This window comes from Schistocerca americana, chromosome 4, assembly GCF_021461395.2.
Source record: "Schistocerca americana isolate TAMUIC-IGC-003095 chromosome 4, iqSchAmer2.1, whole genome shotgun sequence".
In the NCBI taxonomy this organism is placed as follows: Eukaryota; Metazoa; Arthropoda; class Insecta; order Orthoptera; family Acrididae; genus Schistocerca; species Schistocerca americana.
The window spans coordinates 218,535,806-218,555,283 of record NC_060122.1 but is presented as its reverse complement, the minus strand read 5'-3'; the positions used below and the strand labels follow the sequence as shown (position 1 = coordinate 218,555,283).

At 45.0% G+C, this 19,478-nt stretch overlaps 1 protein-coding gene across 2 annotated transcripts in view; it reads right to left on the bottom strand.

Moving 5' to 3' along the window:
* Positions 1-3,092: 3,092 nt before the first annotated feature.
* The window catches only part of LOC124612423 (muscle, skeletal receptor tyrosine protein kinase-like), a 621,962-nt gene continuing 605,576 nt past the window's right edge, over positions 3,093-19,478 (bottom strand). For both annotated transcript variants that reach the window (XM_047140628.1, XM_047140627.1), the window contains exon 10: positions 3,093-5,138. In XM_047140628.1, the coding sequence (XP_046996584.1) occupies positions 4,797-5,138 (342 nt within the window). In that variant the 3' untranslated portion in view covers positions 3,093-4,796. The remainder of the gene's footprint in view (positions 5,139-19,478) is intronic.

Below are 19,478 nucleotides of genomic sequence, written 5' to 3'. Positions count from 1 at the left end.
TGTTTTGTGCAAAATGGTTAGGTCTATGGTTTAATGAATGCTCAATAATGCCGAGCGTGGTAGCCGAGAGGTCTAGGGGCATTGTCACGGTCCGCTCGGCTCCCCGGTCGGAGGTTCGAGTCCTCACTCGCGTATGCGTGTGTGTGTTGTCTTTAGCGTAAATTAGTTTACGTTAGATTAAGTAGTACATAAGTTTAGGGACCGATGGCGTCAGCAGTTTGGTCCAATATGAACTTACCAGAAATTTCCTTTCCTCAGTAATGTTCGTATTTGGCGAGTTTGGTCGCCAGCGGAAGTGTTTAAACTTGGAAGAGAGTTTCTGAAGCCACTCTGTAGCACTTCTGGACGTCTGGGGTATCGTATTATCCTGTTGGAATTGCCCAAGTCCGTCGGAATGCATAGAGAACATGAATGGGAGCAGGTAATCAGATAGGATGCCTCCGCACGTATCACCTGTCAGAGTCGTATCTAGACGTATCAGGGTTCTCATATCACTCCAACTGCACACGCCCCCCGTAATGACTGAGCCTACACCAGCTTCAACAGTCCCCTTCTGACACGCAGGGTCCATGGATTCATGAGGTTGTCTCCATACCCGTATACGTTCATCCGCTCGATACAAACTGAAACGAGACTCGTCCGACCAGGCAAGATGTTTCCACTCATCAATAGTGCAATGTCGGTGTTGACGGGTCCAGCCGAGGCGTGCAGTCATAAAGGGTATACGAACGGGCCTTTGGCTCCAAAAGTCCATATCGATTATGTTTCGTCGAATGGTTTGCACGCTGACACTTGTTGATGGGCCAGCACTGAAAATCTGCAGCAATTTGCGAAAGGATTGCACTTCTGTCACGTTGAACGATTCTCGTCGTTAGTCCTGTTCGTGCGGGATCTTATTCTGGCCACAGTGATGTCGGAGATTTGATGTTTTAAGTATTGATATTCAGGGTGGAGTCGTTGGTCGTACGGGAAAATCCCTACTTCATCGCTTCCTCGGAGATGCTGTGTTCCATCGCTCGTATGCCGACTATAACATGAAGTTCAAACTCACTGAAATCTTGATAACCGACCATTATAGCAACAGTAACCGATCTAAACAGCTGCGCCAGACACTTGTCGTCTTATATAGGCGTATTCTGCCTGTTTCAATTGTATTGTATTGTATGGAAATGGGGAGCTAGAAACGACGGAGAGGCTCCGCCCCACCGTAGCCCTTAGTGGTTCACAACCCCACAACAGGTTACAGCAGTCCACTCACCCCTCCGCCGCCCTACACCGGACTCAGGGTTATTGTGCGGTTCGGCCCCCAGAGGAACCGCTCCCCCCCCCCCCCCCCCAACCCACCTCCTCCCCGGGAACGTCTCACAGCAGACGAGTGTAACCCCAAATGTTTGCATAGTAGAGTAATTATGGTGTACGCGTACATGGAGACAGTGTTATAGCAGCAATTGTCGACATAGTGTAACTGAGGCGGAATAAGGGCAACCAGCCCGCATTCGGCGAGGCAGATGGAAAACCGGCTTAAAAACCATCCACAGACTGGCCGGCACACCGGACCTCGACACTAATCCACCGGGTGGATTCGTGCCGGGGACAGGCATGCCTTAACGCCCGCAAAGCAGTACGTTTGGCCGCACGGTTAACCGGGCGGATTCTGCCTGTTTACATAACTCTGTATTTGAATACGCATGCCTATACCAGTTTCTTTGGTGCTTCAGTTTAGCTACCTAGTTATCGATAATTTTGTATTTTATGTTTGACAGATTTTGAATGACTCCGTTTTGTGGCACCTATTATATTCGTCTGGCAAACTTATTTCCTGAAACACACACATTTCTGCTTTTGAATTTGATTTATATTTGTGGGTATTTTATTTATGTGTACATGGTTTGGTTGTTTACCGAATTTCGATCTGTGTTTTAGTAACATCTTTTCATATAAACATGTCAAATGCATTTGTGCTTCAGATAGTATGTAAATATCACATTTCAGTTGTGAATTTAAAAGGACCCAAGCGAAGGGTGGAGTTAGAATTTTGAGGAATGATTCATAATGATCCTGTAAATAATATTGAAAAATTATGTTAATACGTAATGAAATTCCATTTTAATAATATCTGCGTAGTATAGAGGATAATTAGGAAAATTTTCAGGAGAATCACAAGAGTTGGGGTTCCCTTTTGTGGTCTCATCACAAAACCAGATGGGGTACAGAAAAAATAAGAAAGAAGTCCCTTGTCCTCGTGATCACATGTAATAACAGGTGCGGCATGTTTTTTCTGACCCACATGGACAGTAATTCTATTTAGGCGGCCTACGACGTATTTCGTTGTCTCATATTTTATTTCGACAGACCCAGTACTTATCTGAGGATATGTAGTCGATTTCGTAGGGGAAACAACATATTTAGACTTTCCATTTAAATCGTTGTTTGAAGAAGAACTAATAAATTTAGATAAGCACCTTCGTAAAATGAAACTGGACACTGCCAAAAACCAAATAGTTCCACTAACTGCTTTTTTGCAACAGCTGTTGTGATTTTGGAAAGCTACTATAGGGCAGCTGAATTTACTTCCATTTCAGATTGAGGTAAGAAGTTGTATGACACATCTCCGTCAGTGCAGTATTAAAGATTATATATGTATCTACCGTTTGATTAGTTGACTCAGATGTCAATTTTTTTACAAAATAAACAAGATAGTTGTGTCCGAATGCCGAAGTACCCAAATTTTTCTTTTGAAATTTACTCACCATTATTTCTACTGAATTTGATGACAAGTTTGGCATAACAACAAAAAAATGGTTCAAATGGCTCTGAGCACTATGGGACTTAACTACTGAGGTCATCAGTCCCCTAGAACTTAGAACTACTTAAACCTAAGTAACCTAAGGACATCACACACATCCATGCCCGAGGCAGGATTCGAACCTGCGACCGTAGCGGTCGCGCGGCTCCAGACTGTAGCGCCTAGAACCGCTCGGCCACACCGGCCGGCGCACAACAACAACGCTAAATCTTTGTCATATGTTTTGCTATATGCTTCGAAACCAATATCTTCATTATCTTGAGTCTCGGAATGAAAATTCTTTAAATTAGTGTAGGAAACAGGTAACACTTTATTCCACATAAATACATCCAGAAAACTTAACATTAAAATTACTGAGTGACAAACAACACATATAATTGTATTTGAGAATTTCTTACTTCTATAATAGGTCTAGGTGTTTTAATTATTGGCACAATAGTTTAATGTAGTTTCTATTTTTGGTACACAGGACAGGACTACTATTTTTTAAAATATTTTTAACGATTGCTTTATTTATATAAACTCAACACTGCACAGCGTAAAACACGCAACAACGTATTTGTATACGAAAATGAGTATAAAGGTGTATTTGAGCAAAGATTTCTCTGTAGAAAGGTACACACATTAAGAGAAAAACTGTCAGGTGAGTGCCACAGTTTCCCATAAACGGAAGACGATACTCTTCGCAAGGGATATGAGGTATTTCGTGAAGCACTCACCTATTATTGACTAGGAGTCTTTGTGATGCACTGTAGTCCCTCTGAAGATGGAGATGAAGAACTTCTTTGGTATTGTTCCAACGGAGGCGTATCCGCACGTATTTCACTTTACACTGTTGTACTTGTAACGCACAGTACCCTAGTATAGGACAGGTCTCGACGAACACTGACACATAAAATGTAACAAATGACACACGTGTGATGGCTAAGAGAGATCGATATGGCTATATGGTAATTTGTTTCCACGACTTCCTTGCAGATCCTAGTTTCACGAAGAAGAATCAGTATTTACAAGGAACTCTGTTTCAGAAGTGGCCGAACGTCGGTTGCTAGATAAATTTCTGAGGAATTACCGGCTTCGGAAACAAGGGATAAGGGCGTCTGACGAATATCTACGACGGTCAGTTTGGGTCCACCATCTGCAGATGGTAGGAGGAGGTTGAAATTTGCCTGACAGAAGTGGTAGGTACGAGTAGTATTAAGTAGTGAGTTACAGCTTGCTGCGCAATTGATGACAGTGAACAGTAATTAATTCAAAGGCGGTTAAGGAACAGTACGTCGCTAACTACTGTAAAGCACATGACATGAGTTCTGCGTTTTCAACCAGTTTTAACAATCATTCAAAAGAGATGCATCTTTAACACCTCTCACTCAAAAATTAGGCAATTTCCATGCAAACATGAACCACGTATTCACAACTTAACAATAAAGATTCGTGAAACGAACTTGAAGTATTTCACAAAGACAGTTCAAATTATTTTGGACGCGACGCCCATTAACAAAACAATGGGATGAAGATTCATGTCCTCTTGTCATCATATATTTTCGCTGAGAGTAGCTACTGAATCAGCCGCCAAAGATGTGAATTTAAATACGGCACGTGTTTGTCGTGAACTGAGTTGTGTGAAATGATACGAAAAAACTCATTGCATTGCTGGCATTTGGCACGGCCGGTGGCCAATAAGTTCCCCATCAGCTGGTCCGGCAGCTATGTAAACCACCTGATCGTTTGTACTATAGACAATGGAGTCCATTACGGGTCGGACATCCGCGCACGAGGTGGGCGAGGCTGGACACGACGCTAGGTGGGTGTACGACACCGTGGGCAAGACCGATGCCTTCAGTGGTCCTGAAAATCGTCCGAGGCAGCCTCCACCGAGGCGGGCCGGTTCGCGAGATTTTGCGGAGACCTGAGGGCGAGATCCACTGTGCGGCAGACAGAATCTCCCCGCCGTGAGGGCGGTGGGGGAGTCTGCACTGGGGGCGGAGCCTCAGTCTGGCAGCGGCTGTAAGTAATCCCTGGCGGAGGGTGACGGCAGCAGATAGTTGTCGCCGTCCAAGATGTCCGCGCTGCTGGGAGACGTCGCACCAGAGGCGCAGGAGGCGGCGCCGGGGGCGGCGGTGGAGGCGGAGGCGGTGGGAGCAGGCAGCGGGAAGCCGCCGGGCGGCAGTGGGAGGCGGGGCTGCGCCTCGGCCAGCCTGGCTGCCATGTCCGGGAAGCGCGGGCGGTCGCGCGGCTCCATGCGCCAGCAGTGCAGCATCATCTGGCTCGCCAGCGGCGGGCAGTCCTCGGGTGGCGCCAGCAGCTGACCCGCCAGCACCAGCCGCACCACCTGCAAACACCATCCACTCTCTGTGTTTCTCATACAGCGATGCGTTACTTTTAACTTAGTGTTTACTATATTAGATGTTTCTCTCTGTTTGTAGTCTAAATTGCAGAGTATGATCCGATGGCGTCAGCAGTTCGGTCCCATAAGACCTTACCACAAATTTCCTTTCCTTTCCTCAACAATGTTCATGTTTGTGGAGTTTGGTCGCCAGCAGAAGTGTTTAAACTCTGACGAGTGTTCCTGAAGACACCCTGTAGCAATTCTCGACGTCTGGGGAGTCGCATTGTCCTGCAGGAATTGCGCAAGTCCGTCGGAATGCACAGAGGGCATGAATGGGAGCAGGTGATCATATAGGATGCCTCTGTTAGTATCATCTGTCAGAGTCGTATCTAGACGTACCAGGGGTCTCACATCACTACAACTGCACACGCCCCACACCATTACAAACTCTCCACCTGCTTGAACAGTCCCTTGCTGGCATGCAGAGTTCACGGATTCACGAGGTTTTCTCCATACCCGTACACACCCATCCGCTCAATACAATCTGAAACGAGACTCGTCCGACCAATCAAGATGTTTCCACTTATCATTAGTCCAATGTTGGGCCCAGGCGAGGCGGGATGGGACTTAACATCTGAGGTCATCAGTCCCCTAGAACTTAGAACTACTTAAACCTAACCATCTAAGGACATCACACACATCCATGCCCGAGGCAGGATTCGAAGCTGCGACCGTAGCGGTCGCGAGGTTCCAGACTGAAGCGCCTAGAACCGCTCGGCCACCACCGGCCGGCGGCGAGGCGTAAAGCTTTGTGTCGTGCAGTCATCAAGGGTACACGAACGGGCCTTCACCACCAAAAGTCCATATCGATGATGTTCCGTTGAATGGTTCGCACTCTGACGCTTGTTGATGGGCCAGCACTGAAAATCTGCAGCAGTTTTCGAAAGGACTGCACTTCTGTCACGTTGAACGATTCTCTTGAGTCGTCGTTGGTCCCTTTCATGCAGGATCTTTCCTGGTCACAGTAATGTCGGAGATTTGATGTTTTAATCTGAGGATGACCCACATAGGGTCGAAACCGGTGACCGCTTACGAATAAAAGGTTTTTTTATGCGATCAAAACCGTTCTATACAGACTGTTTCATAAGTGCTGGTCAATATACAGGAATACGACAGGAGTGGTCATTTGAAACAAAAGTCAAGAGGCATGAGCAATTCTTAATATTCGATACTGTGAAACAAATCTATTCAAATGCAAGCTCTTTGCTTTCCATATTTTGGGAAGTGGTACTATAGACCAAAATAAGAAAAAAGTCCGGTAAACAAGTGCTCTAAAATGCTTACATTAGAAGTTACGGTTCCGGCGTAACGTCAAGTGGCGGCATGCTAGGCATGCCGTTCGGTAGAGCAGAAAGGGCCGCGAAGAAGACGTCATCCAATAGTAAACTGACCGACCCCTCTCTAGGGCGACAACGAGACACCAGCGTCATTTATACGAAGAGGATTCAAATGGTTCAAATGGCTCTGAGCACTATGGGACTTAACATCTGGGTTCATCAGTCCCCTAGATCTTAGAACTACTTAAACCTAACTAACCTAAGGACATCACACACATCCATGCCCGAGGCAGGATGCCAACGTGCGACCGTAGCGGTTGCGCGGTTCCACACCGAAGCGCCTAGAACCTCACGGCCACACCAACCTGCCTACGAAGCGGCCGCGGCCCAGTCAAGACTAGCCGCTCTACGAGCTCTACTGCACCGACTTAGGAACTGTATAATTTCACTTGTATTAGACATCGTGTCCGCAGCTCTTGGTCTAGTAGCTAGCGTTGATGCCGCTAGACCACGTGTCCCCGGGTTCGATTCCCAGCCGGGTGGGGGATTTTCTCTGCTCGAGGGACTGGGTGTTTGTGTTGTCCCCTTCATTTGATCCTCCTCCTCCTCCTCATCATCATCATTCGTGACGGTGTCTAGATTGGACTGTGAAAAAAATGGGACTGTGTAAAAGTTGGGACTTTGTACGGGCTCCGATGACCGCTTGGTTGAGCGCCCCACAAACTAAACATCATCATTAGGCGTCGTCTGTACTGGCGAGATTTCTTATATTGCCTGTCGCCCATTGCCTGCGACATATCATTGTAAATTCTGAAGTGACCTCATTTATCCTACTGTAGTAAAAATGCATTAATACGATTTGCTTGAATTGTTATCTAGGGATCCGAGAAAGCGCGTTTCCTAAGCACCCCATATTCGACGAGTAGGCAGGACACAACAGTTATGAGAACTTGTTCATCAGAAGATATGTGTTTCAAATTAGCAAAGATGAACAAGTGGTCGTAGCTCTTAAGGTACGCATTTTAGAGCACATGTTTACCGGACATTTTTTCTTGTTTTGGGGCATAATACTGCTTCCCAAAATATGGAAAGAAACGACCTTGCAGTAGAAGAGATTTGTTTCACAACATCGAAGATCAAGAATTGGTCACAGCTCTTAAGATATCCGTTTTAGAGTCTATATTTACGTGATTTCTTTGTTTTGAATGATAATTCCTGCCATATCCATAAAAATTCACCATAATTTCTAAAACACCCTGTATAGTATTTGATTACTGTTCATTGTGATCGCTGCTACACGCAATATGTTTACAGAAACTACATGTCAGACACTTTTACATCGCCCTCAAAAGTGACATGAAAGTGAACCCATCTCAGTCCACACCGAGAGACGTAGCTTCTCAAGTTCTCCGGTGTTTCGACAAGTGAATATATGAACGTAATGCCTTACTGAATTCTCAACAAAATGATTATGTAACATAGTTCATATTACAAGCAAACAGGTGGCCCTGTGACAGGTTGAAGAAGCCTGTTTGGCAGGCTCTGCTCTAGGAGTACCCCTCGCATCCAAATTCGTTCACATTCGGGATCTGGGCGGGAATGACAACTGACCCCACAAGACTCCTGTACGCCTTAGGCCAGATCTGCTCTGTAGCATTTCATCGTATGTAGCGTTCGTGAACTTCAAAACTTGTCGGTATGGATGACTGACTTCCAGCTGGAACACTAGTATTTAGTTTGTCCTTTCCAGCGAGTTACTTGTTTGGCGACAAAAATTTGGTGTGGCTTCGGGGATGTTTTCCACAAGCGAATTCTCGAAGGCGTTGCAAATGCTTACGAACTGTAAGGTATACTTGTAGCAGCACCGAATCTGGAACTGTGGCTCTTCAACGGGTCAGTGCGCATGGATGAGTTATGTGTTATTGCAACCAGGTTTGTGAGTCACACGTCTTTCTAAATCTACTCTTCAGTACGAGGATTGTTGAGTAAGTATGATAACAAAATCTCTGACCGATGGATAAATATCTCGTGTGAATTAAACTCTTTGTCTAGATAGAAGAGGCTATCAAAGATTTCTAACGCTGTCGGTAGATGGGGGTAATTGCACCACAGCAATACGTAATATGGTTTGAAGACGGAGGTGGTGATGGATACGTAGTCGACGATTCAAGTGACAAGTGCAATAAGGAGTTTAAAGCTTCATTTCATCACCAACTAGTGAAAGTTTACGAAGCATGTGTGATGCTAGTACAGCGTGTTGTTTTAATAGCGCAGGACAGATATGCCAGACGAGTAAAGATAAGGCCAGGCAAGGACGTCCGCCGCATATGACAAAGTGTGCCGTGTCGAAGGGTAGACTCAAGCCAATTGCCACATTTGAATCATGTTACACACAAACTCGACATCTCCACTGGCAATGTACTGCTATGTGTATCATTCAAATACCAACAAAATTTGGTAATGTTCAGCTCCCGATGACATGTCAATTGCCACTCTAAAAAGGTAACATCGTAGTGTCGTGCGTGAAATAGTGTTTTACGTGCAACTGTGCTCCTAATATTCACGTAATACAACCAGAATTGGTGACCGCGATACAGTAAAATTAAATGACCGCAAAGCAGACGAAGATACGAAATTCAGCTACTCTCTAAGCAAAATAAGAGATGACGGATGAAGCAAGTAGGACCCTACACAGCCAAAGAGGGCAGTCTTGGCTAAAAGAACCTGCGTTAAACACAGACCTTAATTTGAGGAAGAAGTATCTGAGAAGGCATTTTCGAGCACAGCATATTACAGTAGCGGATCATGGACCGCGGGAAAATAGGGAAAGAAGAGAACTGAGCTGTTTGAGATGTGATGCTACAGAACGATGCTTAAAATTAGGTGGACTTATAAGGAATGAGGTGGTTCTCTTCAGAATCGTGGAAGAGAGAAATGTACGAAAAACGTTGAAAAGAAGGAAGGATAGGATGATAGAGTATTTGTTAAGACGTTAGGGCATAACTCGTATAGTAAGAGAAGGAGCTGTAGAAGGTTAAAACTGTAGGGGAGAAGAGAGATTGGAATACAAACAATTGACGACGTAGGGTGCAAGAGGCTGCCACAAGAGCGCAATTCGTGGCGGGCCGCATCAAACCAGTCAGAAGACTGACGATCTAAAAATAAAGGAAAGCAATTTTCAGCTGGGAAGTGAGGATAAAGGCTGAATGTCCTTTCGGTTATGATCGCCTTTCACTGCCACTATGATATGATAATGTTGCACAGCGAGATCTCTAGAAGTGCTGCACGACAGCCAGTTACACTCATGTCAGTCAGTTGCACCCTTTCATCACATTAACCACGCCCCCAGTTCAGCGCAAGACAGACGGGGAGTTGGTTGGGCTGTTGCAACTCTTTTGCCACGTTGAATACTGGGCCAGACTTACGCCTCGACTTCACAAGCGACACTACAGCTCACACGCCACTTGGCTAAATTTTTGTTCAGTGAATGCGGAAACTCCTGATGCCGCTGTTTCGTTACCCTTCTCACACGATGCGTACGCTGCAGTTTTCACCATTTATGCGTCATGCTTAGAGTCACAACTTTCTGGCTTTTCAGTTGTGTAAGTTACTGTGTGCCACGTTTATCGAAGAAACTATTTTGTTATTTTCAAGCAGTCTGTTTGTAATGTACCTCCAAGTAAATAACATGGTCTAGAGAAAGAAAGGGAACACTACGTGGATGAAAAAAGATGAGAGCTATGATGAAATTGCAAAAAATAAAGGAATAATGAATGAATGAATGTAAGAGGTATTTACAAGAATGCTATGGGGCAAGAGATCGTTCCGGTGCTTTGGATATGGAGGACGAATAAGGATAGTTCAAAGAGGAGAAAAGACCTCCAATAATATGGAAGAAGTTAAAGACATGACACTTGGAAAATAAACTAGTGGAGATGGGATTCCGAATGATCCTACCAAAGGTTTAAGCCAAAAAAACGCAGAAATACTGAATATTTGCATTTAAATTTGTGAGAAAGATCAGTGGCCAGATTCAGTGTTGCGATGAAAACAAATGTCATAAAATGTTTACAATATATGGCAATAAGTTTGGTATATCATTCGGCAAAAATTCTACTAAGGAAAACAGACATTTGCAATAAAAAATTGATGAAGGATAGTTCATCTTGAGAAGGGGAGAGGTACAAGAGATTCCACTGGACTTTTACGAATAATTGGGGACACATACAAAGGAGGCAGAGAAATTCCTGCAGCTCTTGTTGAGTTGGAAAAAGGTTTTGACAGAGTCAAATAGATGAAAATTTTTTATCTTAACTGGAATGAGAAGTGACTAGTAAGCAATTTATATATCACTCGAAAAGTAAAAAGAGGCAATGAGATGAAAGAAGGAATTAGATGAATTAGATGATTCAGTTAAGAACTGCCTTCAATAAATGTGTGGAGAGACAGTAGGAGGAAGGAAATGTATGATATTTCCAGATGACGCGGTACTACTGATTGAAAATGAAACGTTAAAAGAAATGAAAACCAGCTGTAAGAAACGTGGAATGAAGATAAATATGGAAAAGACTAAGGCAATGATCTTTACAAGGTAGTCAAGCAAAATAAAACGGAAAATTTGTGATGAGTTAGTGAAGCAAGTTGATAAATTCAGGTACCTAAGTTACGACACATAATCAAAAATAAAAACGAGGATAGCTATTTCAAAGGATATGATTTACGGAATGAGATCATGCGAAAGAACTTGTTCCCCTCCTAGCTGCAGTTTATCGAAGATTTCTGCAGCAACGAAGGGTGCCTAGCGACTGGAAAAAAGCGCAGGTTATTCCCGTTTCCAAGAAGGGTTGTAGGACAGATGAACATAATTATTAGTCCATATAGTTGACGTCAGTTTGCTGTGATGTGTTATATGCTGAAGAATTATGAATGTTTGGAGAACAAAAATCTTCTCAATAAAAATCAACCCGGATCCTGCAAACAGAGGTCTTGCGAACTCACGTCGCTCTGTTCCTACGTGAGCCGGCCGGAGTGACCGAGCGGTTCTAGGCGCTAGTCTGGAAACGCGCGACCGCTACGGTCGCAGGTTCGAATCCTGCCTCGGGCATGGATGTGTGTGATGTCCTTAGGTTAGTTAGGTTTAACTAGTTCTAAGTTCTAGGGGACTTATGACCACAGCAGTTGAGTCCCATAGTGCTCAGAGAAATTTGAACAACCGCGGACCGCTGCGAGACGCGCAGGAAAAGGTCCAGTGAGATGCTGGGAGTTACCGACAGGGATGTGCAGACTTGCCGACTGCAGTGCAGTGGCCAGGCTATGCTACAATGGTTGCCCAGAAAGTAATGCACCTCATTTTTTTCCAGCCGAAAACAATCCTACGAATGCGAAACGTCACGTATGTATTATTTGAAGTCTCCCGAGTGAGCGCGCCAAGTTTCCGTCACTGCAGGACAGTTTCAAAATAGCGTCTGTAGGTGATGTTCATTAGCAGCAACGTGTCGCCATTGAATTTCTCACTGAAGAGAAAGAAACTGTGGGGAATATTCACATACGCTTGTTCAAAGTCTATGGAGCATCTGCTGTCGACAGAAGTACAGTTAGTCGCTGGCCACGGAGGGTGAGGTCATCAGAAGGCGGTTCGGCGGAGCTCCACGATTGTCGTGGAGACCACCCACGGCTGTCACACGTGACAAGTTGCAGCAATATGAAGTCATTCACGAGGACATTCGCATTACGACTTGGCAGTTGGCGCTGCATCTGTCGGTCAGCAAAGGAAGTGCGGATGCAATTATCCGTACTCTTGGATATTCAAAAGTGCGTGAAAGATGTGTGGATCACAAATCTCATAGAAAAAACAGTTGTCCTGATTTGTTGCCACGTTTTGAAGCTGATGGGGAGGCCTTCTCGTCCCGGATTGTGACAGGTGATAAAATGTAGGTTCACCATTTTGAGCCCGAAACAAAACGACAGTTGATGAAATGGGGCCATTCCCACTCCCCACAGAAGAAAAAATTCAAAGCAACTGCTTTCGCCGGTAAAGTCATGATCTCCGTGTTCTAGGACTGTGAAGGTGTGATTCTCATTGATATGATGCCAAGAGGCGGTACAATTAATTCAGAAGCATATGTCAACACATTAATAAAACTCAAAACGCGGTTCCGGCGACTTAGGCGGCACAGCAACCCAGGAGATGTTTTGCTGCAACGCGATAACTTTCGGCCCCACAAAAGTTCAAAATGGCTCTGAGCACTATGGGACTCAACTGCTGTGGTCATAAGTCCCCTAGAACTTAGAACTACTTAAACCTAACTAACCTAAGGACGGCACACAACACCCAGCCATCACGAGGCAGAGAAAATCCCTGACCCCGCCGGGAATCGAACCCGGGAACCCGGGCGTGGGAAGCGAGAACGCTACCGCACGACCACGAGATGCGGGCCCCACAAAAGTCTGAGGACTGCTGAACACATCGCAAAACAGCATTGGACTGTGTTACCCCATCCACCCTACAGCCCTGATATAGCCCCCTAGGGCTTCCACTTGTTTGGGCCATTAAAGGATGCCATTTGTAGAAAACATTTCGAGGACGATAAGGAGGTGATTCACACAGTAATACAATGGCTCCGCCACCAGGACAAGCATTGGTACCGACAGGGTATAAACGGTCTTATTTCGCACTGGAGGAAGGCCATAGAACGGGAAGGAGATTATTTGGAAAAATAGGATGTGTGTAATTCTCATTATGTTCAATAAAGAAATTGTTGAAGAAACCCGCGCGGGATTAGTGGAGCTGTCTAAGGCGCTGCAGTCATGGACTGTGTGGCTGATCCCGGCGGAGGTTCAAGTCCTCCCTCGGGCATGGGTGTGTGTGTTTGTCCTTAGGATGATTTTGGTTAAGTAGTGTGTAAGCTTAGGGATGACCTTAGCAGTTAAGTCCCATAAGATTTCACACACATTTTTTTTTTTTTGTTGAAGAAAAAAAAATGCGGTGCATTGCGTTCCGGGCAACCTTCGTAGGATTCGCGGTTGAGGATCTAAGGCGCTAAGAGGTCGATGGAAATGGTCCTGCAGATGCTCAACTACTTTTAAATTGGGGAGTTTGGGTGCCAGAGGAGCACACTACAACCATACAGCTGCTCTTCGAACCACGCACATAACTTGAGAACTGTGTGGCGCGTTGTATTGTCCAGCTGGTAGATACCATTGAGCCGAGGGAAAACAAGCGGCATGTAGAGGTGGACATGGTTCCCAAATACCTGTTGTGCCTTTCAGAAACCAACACCACTCAGGGAATGTCACGAAAACATTCCCCACCCCATAACCCTCCCCTTCCTGTCCGAATAAAAAAAAAGTAGTTCAAATGGCTCTAAGGACTATGGGACTTAATATCTGAGGTCATCAGTCCCCTTGAACTTAGAACTACTTAAACCTAACTAACCTAAGGACAACACACACATCCATGCCCAAGGCAGGATTCGAACCTGTGACCGTAGCAGTAGCTCGGTTCCGGACTGAAACGCCTAGAACTGCTCGGTCACAGCGGCCGGCTGCCAGCACCCCTCCGACGATTGCAGCAGGGTGTTTGCTTTGTGACATTTCACGCCGTACACGACAAAACTATCTGTCCGATGCAGCTTAAACGTGATTCATCTGTAAAGGCTACCTGTTGCCAATCAGTGGACCTCTAGTTGAGGTACTGGTGCGAAAATCCCACCTTCGTCACCGATGACGGTTAGTCAGCATGGTTGCATGAACCAGGCGTCTGTTGCGATGGCCCATACGCAGCAACGCTCGCTGAACGGTCATTGAGAAGACACTGTTGGTAGCCCCTTGTTTCATCTAGGCGGTCCATTGCTCAACAGCTGCAGATCTGTTCGTCCGCAGTCATCGTGCACTCCTTTCATTATGGCCCGTTGTGGGCCACAGTTGTTTCGGCACAGATTTCGGATAGCGCCGTTTAGGATGCGTGGTATACTTCAACCACGGCGATCCCGAACGGTACACAGACTTAGCCGTTTCGCAAATTCTTCACCCTTGGGCCGAAAGCCAATGATCATGACCTTTTGGAAATCACATAAATAGCTCCGTTTCCGCATGACAACAGCGACTGCACAGTTTTCCGCGTCCCACGACACGCTTTTTATATCCTCCACTGCTAGTGCAGCTACCTGCCATCTGTGAGTAGTTACTGAACGCCGACACCGTACCTTGGCGGGGGTTACATTAATGTGTAAGTCTGTGTCCATTTCGAAGAACATCGAATTGTAAAAGAGAAACCAACTGAACACGACTGTAATGTAAAAGAACTGGAAGTAGTTAAGTAGAAACAGATAGTCCATACGAAGTAATTATACGCACTAATTCGGTACGTCAGGAGTGAAAGTGAAAAATAGTTTTGGTCAGATTAGGACGAGAACTAAAAATAAAATTAAAAAAAGTGTTATTACCCTCGTCGTATTTCTGTTCTACGAGTGAGAGCAAATTCCGATCTCACGTTGCAATGGGAGCTTTTATTTTTGTACCTAAAATGCGACATTGCGAGTGTAGCGACCTATGGTGCAGTAAAAGCCGGTCATAACGTCACAGACGGGCAGTGCATTGGCAGAGGAGGAATTTACTGGAGGCAACGACCGGCATATGAACTGCAGTCGGATTTGCAATGGGCGCCACGCTTACTCCCGGTATGCGCAATTCACCCGCTGAGCTCCAGGCTGCATCGCAAATATCTATCCGTAGGAAGCTGAGGTGAGTGAACGGGGACGAATCGTTGCTTTCTCTTGTCACACTTTCAAGCTCTACATTTCCAGTTTCACTTTTCTTCAGAGTATCGCGAACAATACTGATTTTTAATATCTGGTCCACTGAGGGATCGCCAGTGTGGAATGAGGGTAACGAAGAGAGCTGTCAATAGACACTCGTGGTCGTTGTGGGGTTTGCAACGCTTGTAAGGTGGCTATAACGTCGCACCTTACAAGCACTCATCCACATACTTTGCCATGATGTACAAATTCAATTAGGTATCATGTGGTAGGTTGTACATCGTATATATGAATATACAGGGTGAGTCACCTAACGTTACCGCTGGATATATTTCGTAAACCACATCAAATACGGACGAATCGATTCCACAGACCGAACGTGAGGAGAGGGGCTAGTGTAATTGGTTAATACAAACCATAAAAAAATGCACGGAAGCATGTTTTTTTAAAACAAACATACGTTTTTTTAAATCCCCGTTAGTTTTGTTAGCACATCTGAACATATAAACAAATACGTAATCAGTGCCGTTTGTTGCATTGTAAAATATTAATTACATCCGGAGATATTGTAACCTAAAGTTGACGCTTGAGTACCACTCCTCCGCTGTTCGATCGTGTGTATCGGAGAGCACCGAATTACGTAGGGATCCAAAGGGAACGGTGATGGATCTTAGGTACAGAAGAGACTGGAACAGCACATTACGTCCACATGCTAACACCTTTTTATTGGTCTTTTTCACTGACGCACATGTACATTACCGTGAGGGGTGAGGTAAACGTACACACGTGGTTTCCGTTTTCAATTACGGAATGGAATAGAGTGTGTCCCACTGGAAACGCGTCGACGTGTGTGGTATCAGCATGATGGTGCACCTGCACATTCCGCAATTAACACTAGGCTGACCCTTGACAGGATGTTCGACGGGCGTTTCATAGGACGTGGAGGACGCATAAATTGGCCAGCCCGTTCTCCTGATCTTACACCTCTGGACTTCTTTCTGTGGGGTACGTTAAAGCAGAATGTCTACCGTGATGTGCCTACAACCTCAGAGGATATGAAACAACGTATTGTGGCAGCCTGCGGCGACATTACACCAGATGTACTGCGGCGTGTACGACATTCATTACGCTAGAGATTGCAATTGTGTGCAGCAAATGATGGCCACCACATTGAACATCTATTGGCCTGACATGTCGGGACACACTCTATTCCACTCCGTAATTGAAAACGGAAACCACGTGTGTACTTGTACCTCACCCCTCATGGTAACGTACATGTGCGTCAGTGAAAAAGACCAATAAAAAGGTGTTAGCATGTGGACGTAATGTGCTGTTCCAGTCTCTTCGGTACCTAAGGTCCATCATCGTTCCCTTTGGATCCCTACGTAATTCGGTGCTCTCCGATACACACAATCGAACAGCGGAGGAGTGGTACTCAAGCGTCAACTTTAGGTTGCAATATCTCCGGATGTAATTAACATTTTACAATGCAACAAACGGCACTGATTACGTATTTGTTTATATGTTCAGATGTGCTAACAAAACTAACGGGGATTTAAAAAAAACGTATGTTTGTTTTAAAAAACATGCTTCCGTGCATTTTTTTATGGTTTGTATTAACCAATTACACTAGCCCCTCTCCTCACGTTCGGTCTGTGGAATCGATTCGTCCGTATTTGATGTGGTTTACGAAATATATCCAGCGGTAATGTTAGGTGACTTACCCTGTATAAAGGAGACTGACATTGTCACATACGTCTTGTAAATAACTGTTAACGTTTATTGCATGAATGGTGACGGAGTGTCATTACTATAAAAACGGCGTAATGAATGATTGCCTATAGTAGTAGAGGTTGGAACGCCAATGGAAATAAAACGGCTGGCGGAGCTGAAGCTCTAGGTGGAAGTCCCACACAGATGTGTTGGTCCTGCTTAAACAAAGGAAATAGCAAGGCGGATGTCGTAGCATCGAAGCGCTGAAGCACAATAGGGTCGCGCCCGGCCGGTGTTGTAGCCGAACCAGAAGGATTATACTTCGGAAACGCTGAAAATCTTGGACGCAGGTGGGAGGAACGAAGAAGCGGCACCTCGGAAAATACGCATGCTGGGTTATTTCCAAGGATTTTTACTCAGAAGCGAACCATTGTACGACTATAGGTTTATCCTTACAAACTTTCCGCGCTGGACGACGAAAGACTGAAATATGGTTGGTTGGCGTGGGTGGGGAGCCAAGCCTTGCTGAGAAGCCAGCGCTGGAGAGATGAGGTCTTCCGTTGTGAGCGCCCGTGTGTGACAGCCGGTCGCACACAGCTTCGTTGAAACAGACGGACATGCTGTCTTTGCTCTCAGGAGAGTTTATAGTTGAAACAGTTAGGTACTGCACTGTTGGGAACTTATACGATTGTGGACTTTGACTCTGGGTTGAAAGTCGTCGTTAAGTACGCAGCGTTCAATGATTGAGATCACTTCTGCCTACACTTACGTTGAGACGTTATCTGAACTCCGTCCTTGTGGTTGGGAGTTCGCGTTTCTCGTCTGTAGAACACAGAGAGAAGAAGACAGTAATAGAGTATATTAGTCAGAGGACCGCCTTTGCCGTCCTAGTGTCTGAAAGAATTTTATTGTGGCTGGAGTTCTTCCATCGTCGCAGACGAGTACGAGAACCATCACTTCGACGCACCGGACGGATTACACACGGTGCTATCGCAAATTGCTTCGGCTTATTAGGGCTATAAAAGCTAAGCAGCTGTGATCACGTTAGTTTATTTCCACTGAGGTTCCACACCACCGTAGATCATCTCCGAAAGTAGTGTTTTCTAGTGTTTGGTATGTAGATGATGTCAGTCATTCCGGGTTATTGACATTAGACCACGCAGTCTTAATAATGGGCAGAGTTGGGCAATTGATGAGTAACTTTACTTAGGAAATGTAAACTTCGTAATCTAAATGTTTTGTTAAACTACAATAAATATATAAGCAGGAACAACGTTTATCATTTAGTAGGATTAGTCAAATTCATTATTCATTTATGTTTAGATTGTAATTTATAGAATTAAGAGATTCTAAGATCTGCTTCAGCGGGTAGTCAGACAGCCCCAAATCTTCATTTTAACGTTTATTATTTTCCGTTGCGCACATTCATTTTACACCCACCTGGAGTAGCATCTTGGGCACTTGAGGGGAACACCACGTTTCTTGGCAAAGAAGTGTTTCGAAAGAACTAGCTCGTAAGAGTTCTTCTTTTATACTTTATACATGACTGAGACTACATTACCTTTTAATTCTTTTGTAAATATGTGAGTCTTGTCTATGTTTTTGATTCTGAATGGCGATTTGTTTTACCAGATGATCAACGTGTTTTCAAAAAAAAAAAAAAAAAGGTTCAAATGGCTCTGAGCACTATGGGACTTAACATCTGAGGTCATCAGTCCCCTAGAACTTAGAACTACTTAAACCTAACTAACCTAAGAACATCACACACATCCATGCCCGAGGCAGGATTCGAACCTGCGACCGTAGCAGTCGCGCGGTTCCGGACTGCGCGCCTAGAACCGCTAGACCACCGCTGCCGGCAACGTGTTTTCAATATTTACTCGATTTGCCAGCTTCGTGTTTAATTTGTAAATTACGGAGATTGACCACTCACTCATGAGAGCCACGCGGGGTAGCCACGTGATCTACGGCGCCTTACAGCAGTTCGCGCGTCTCCCCCCATCGGAGGTTCGAGTCCTCCCCCGGGCATGGATGTGTGTGTATGTGTTGTCCTTAGCCTAAGTTAGTTTAAGTTAGATTAAGTAATGTGGAAGTCTAGGGACCGATGACCTCAGCAGTTTGCTCCCATAGGAACTTACCACTATCACTCCCGAGAGAGCACTGTTGTATGTATACTGCATCAAACATTACAGAACATACTTCTACTAAATTAGAAGGTAAGTCACGGAATCTTTCATAAATGCAAAAAAAAAAAAAAAAAAAAAAAGTAAATAAATTAAGACGGCTGAACACGAACCATCTGCTTCACACGTCGCTACTTTCGTAAATCAACGCACATAACCACTAAACCACGATGACCTGACTCTTAGATCTCATGAAGGATTTAACTGGCGACATGTCATTAAGCGACTTTAATTATACAAATTATACCAATAACGAAGTGTTTTTATTAATATTGTGCCGGCCGCTGTGGCCGAGCTGTTCTACGCCCTTCAGTCCGGAACCACGCGGCTGCTACGGTCGCAGGTTCGAATCCT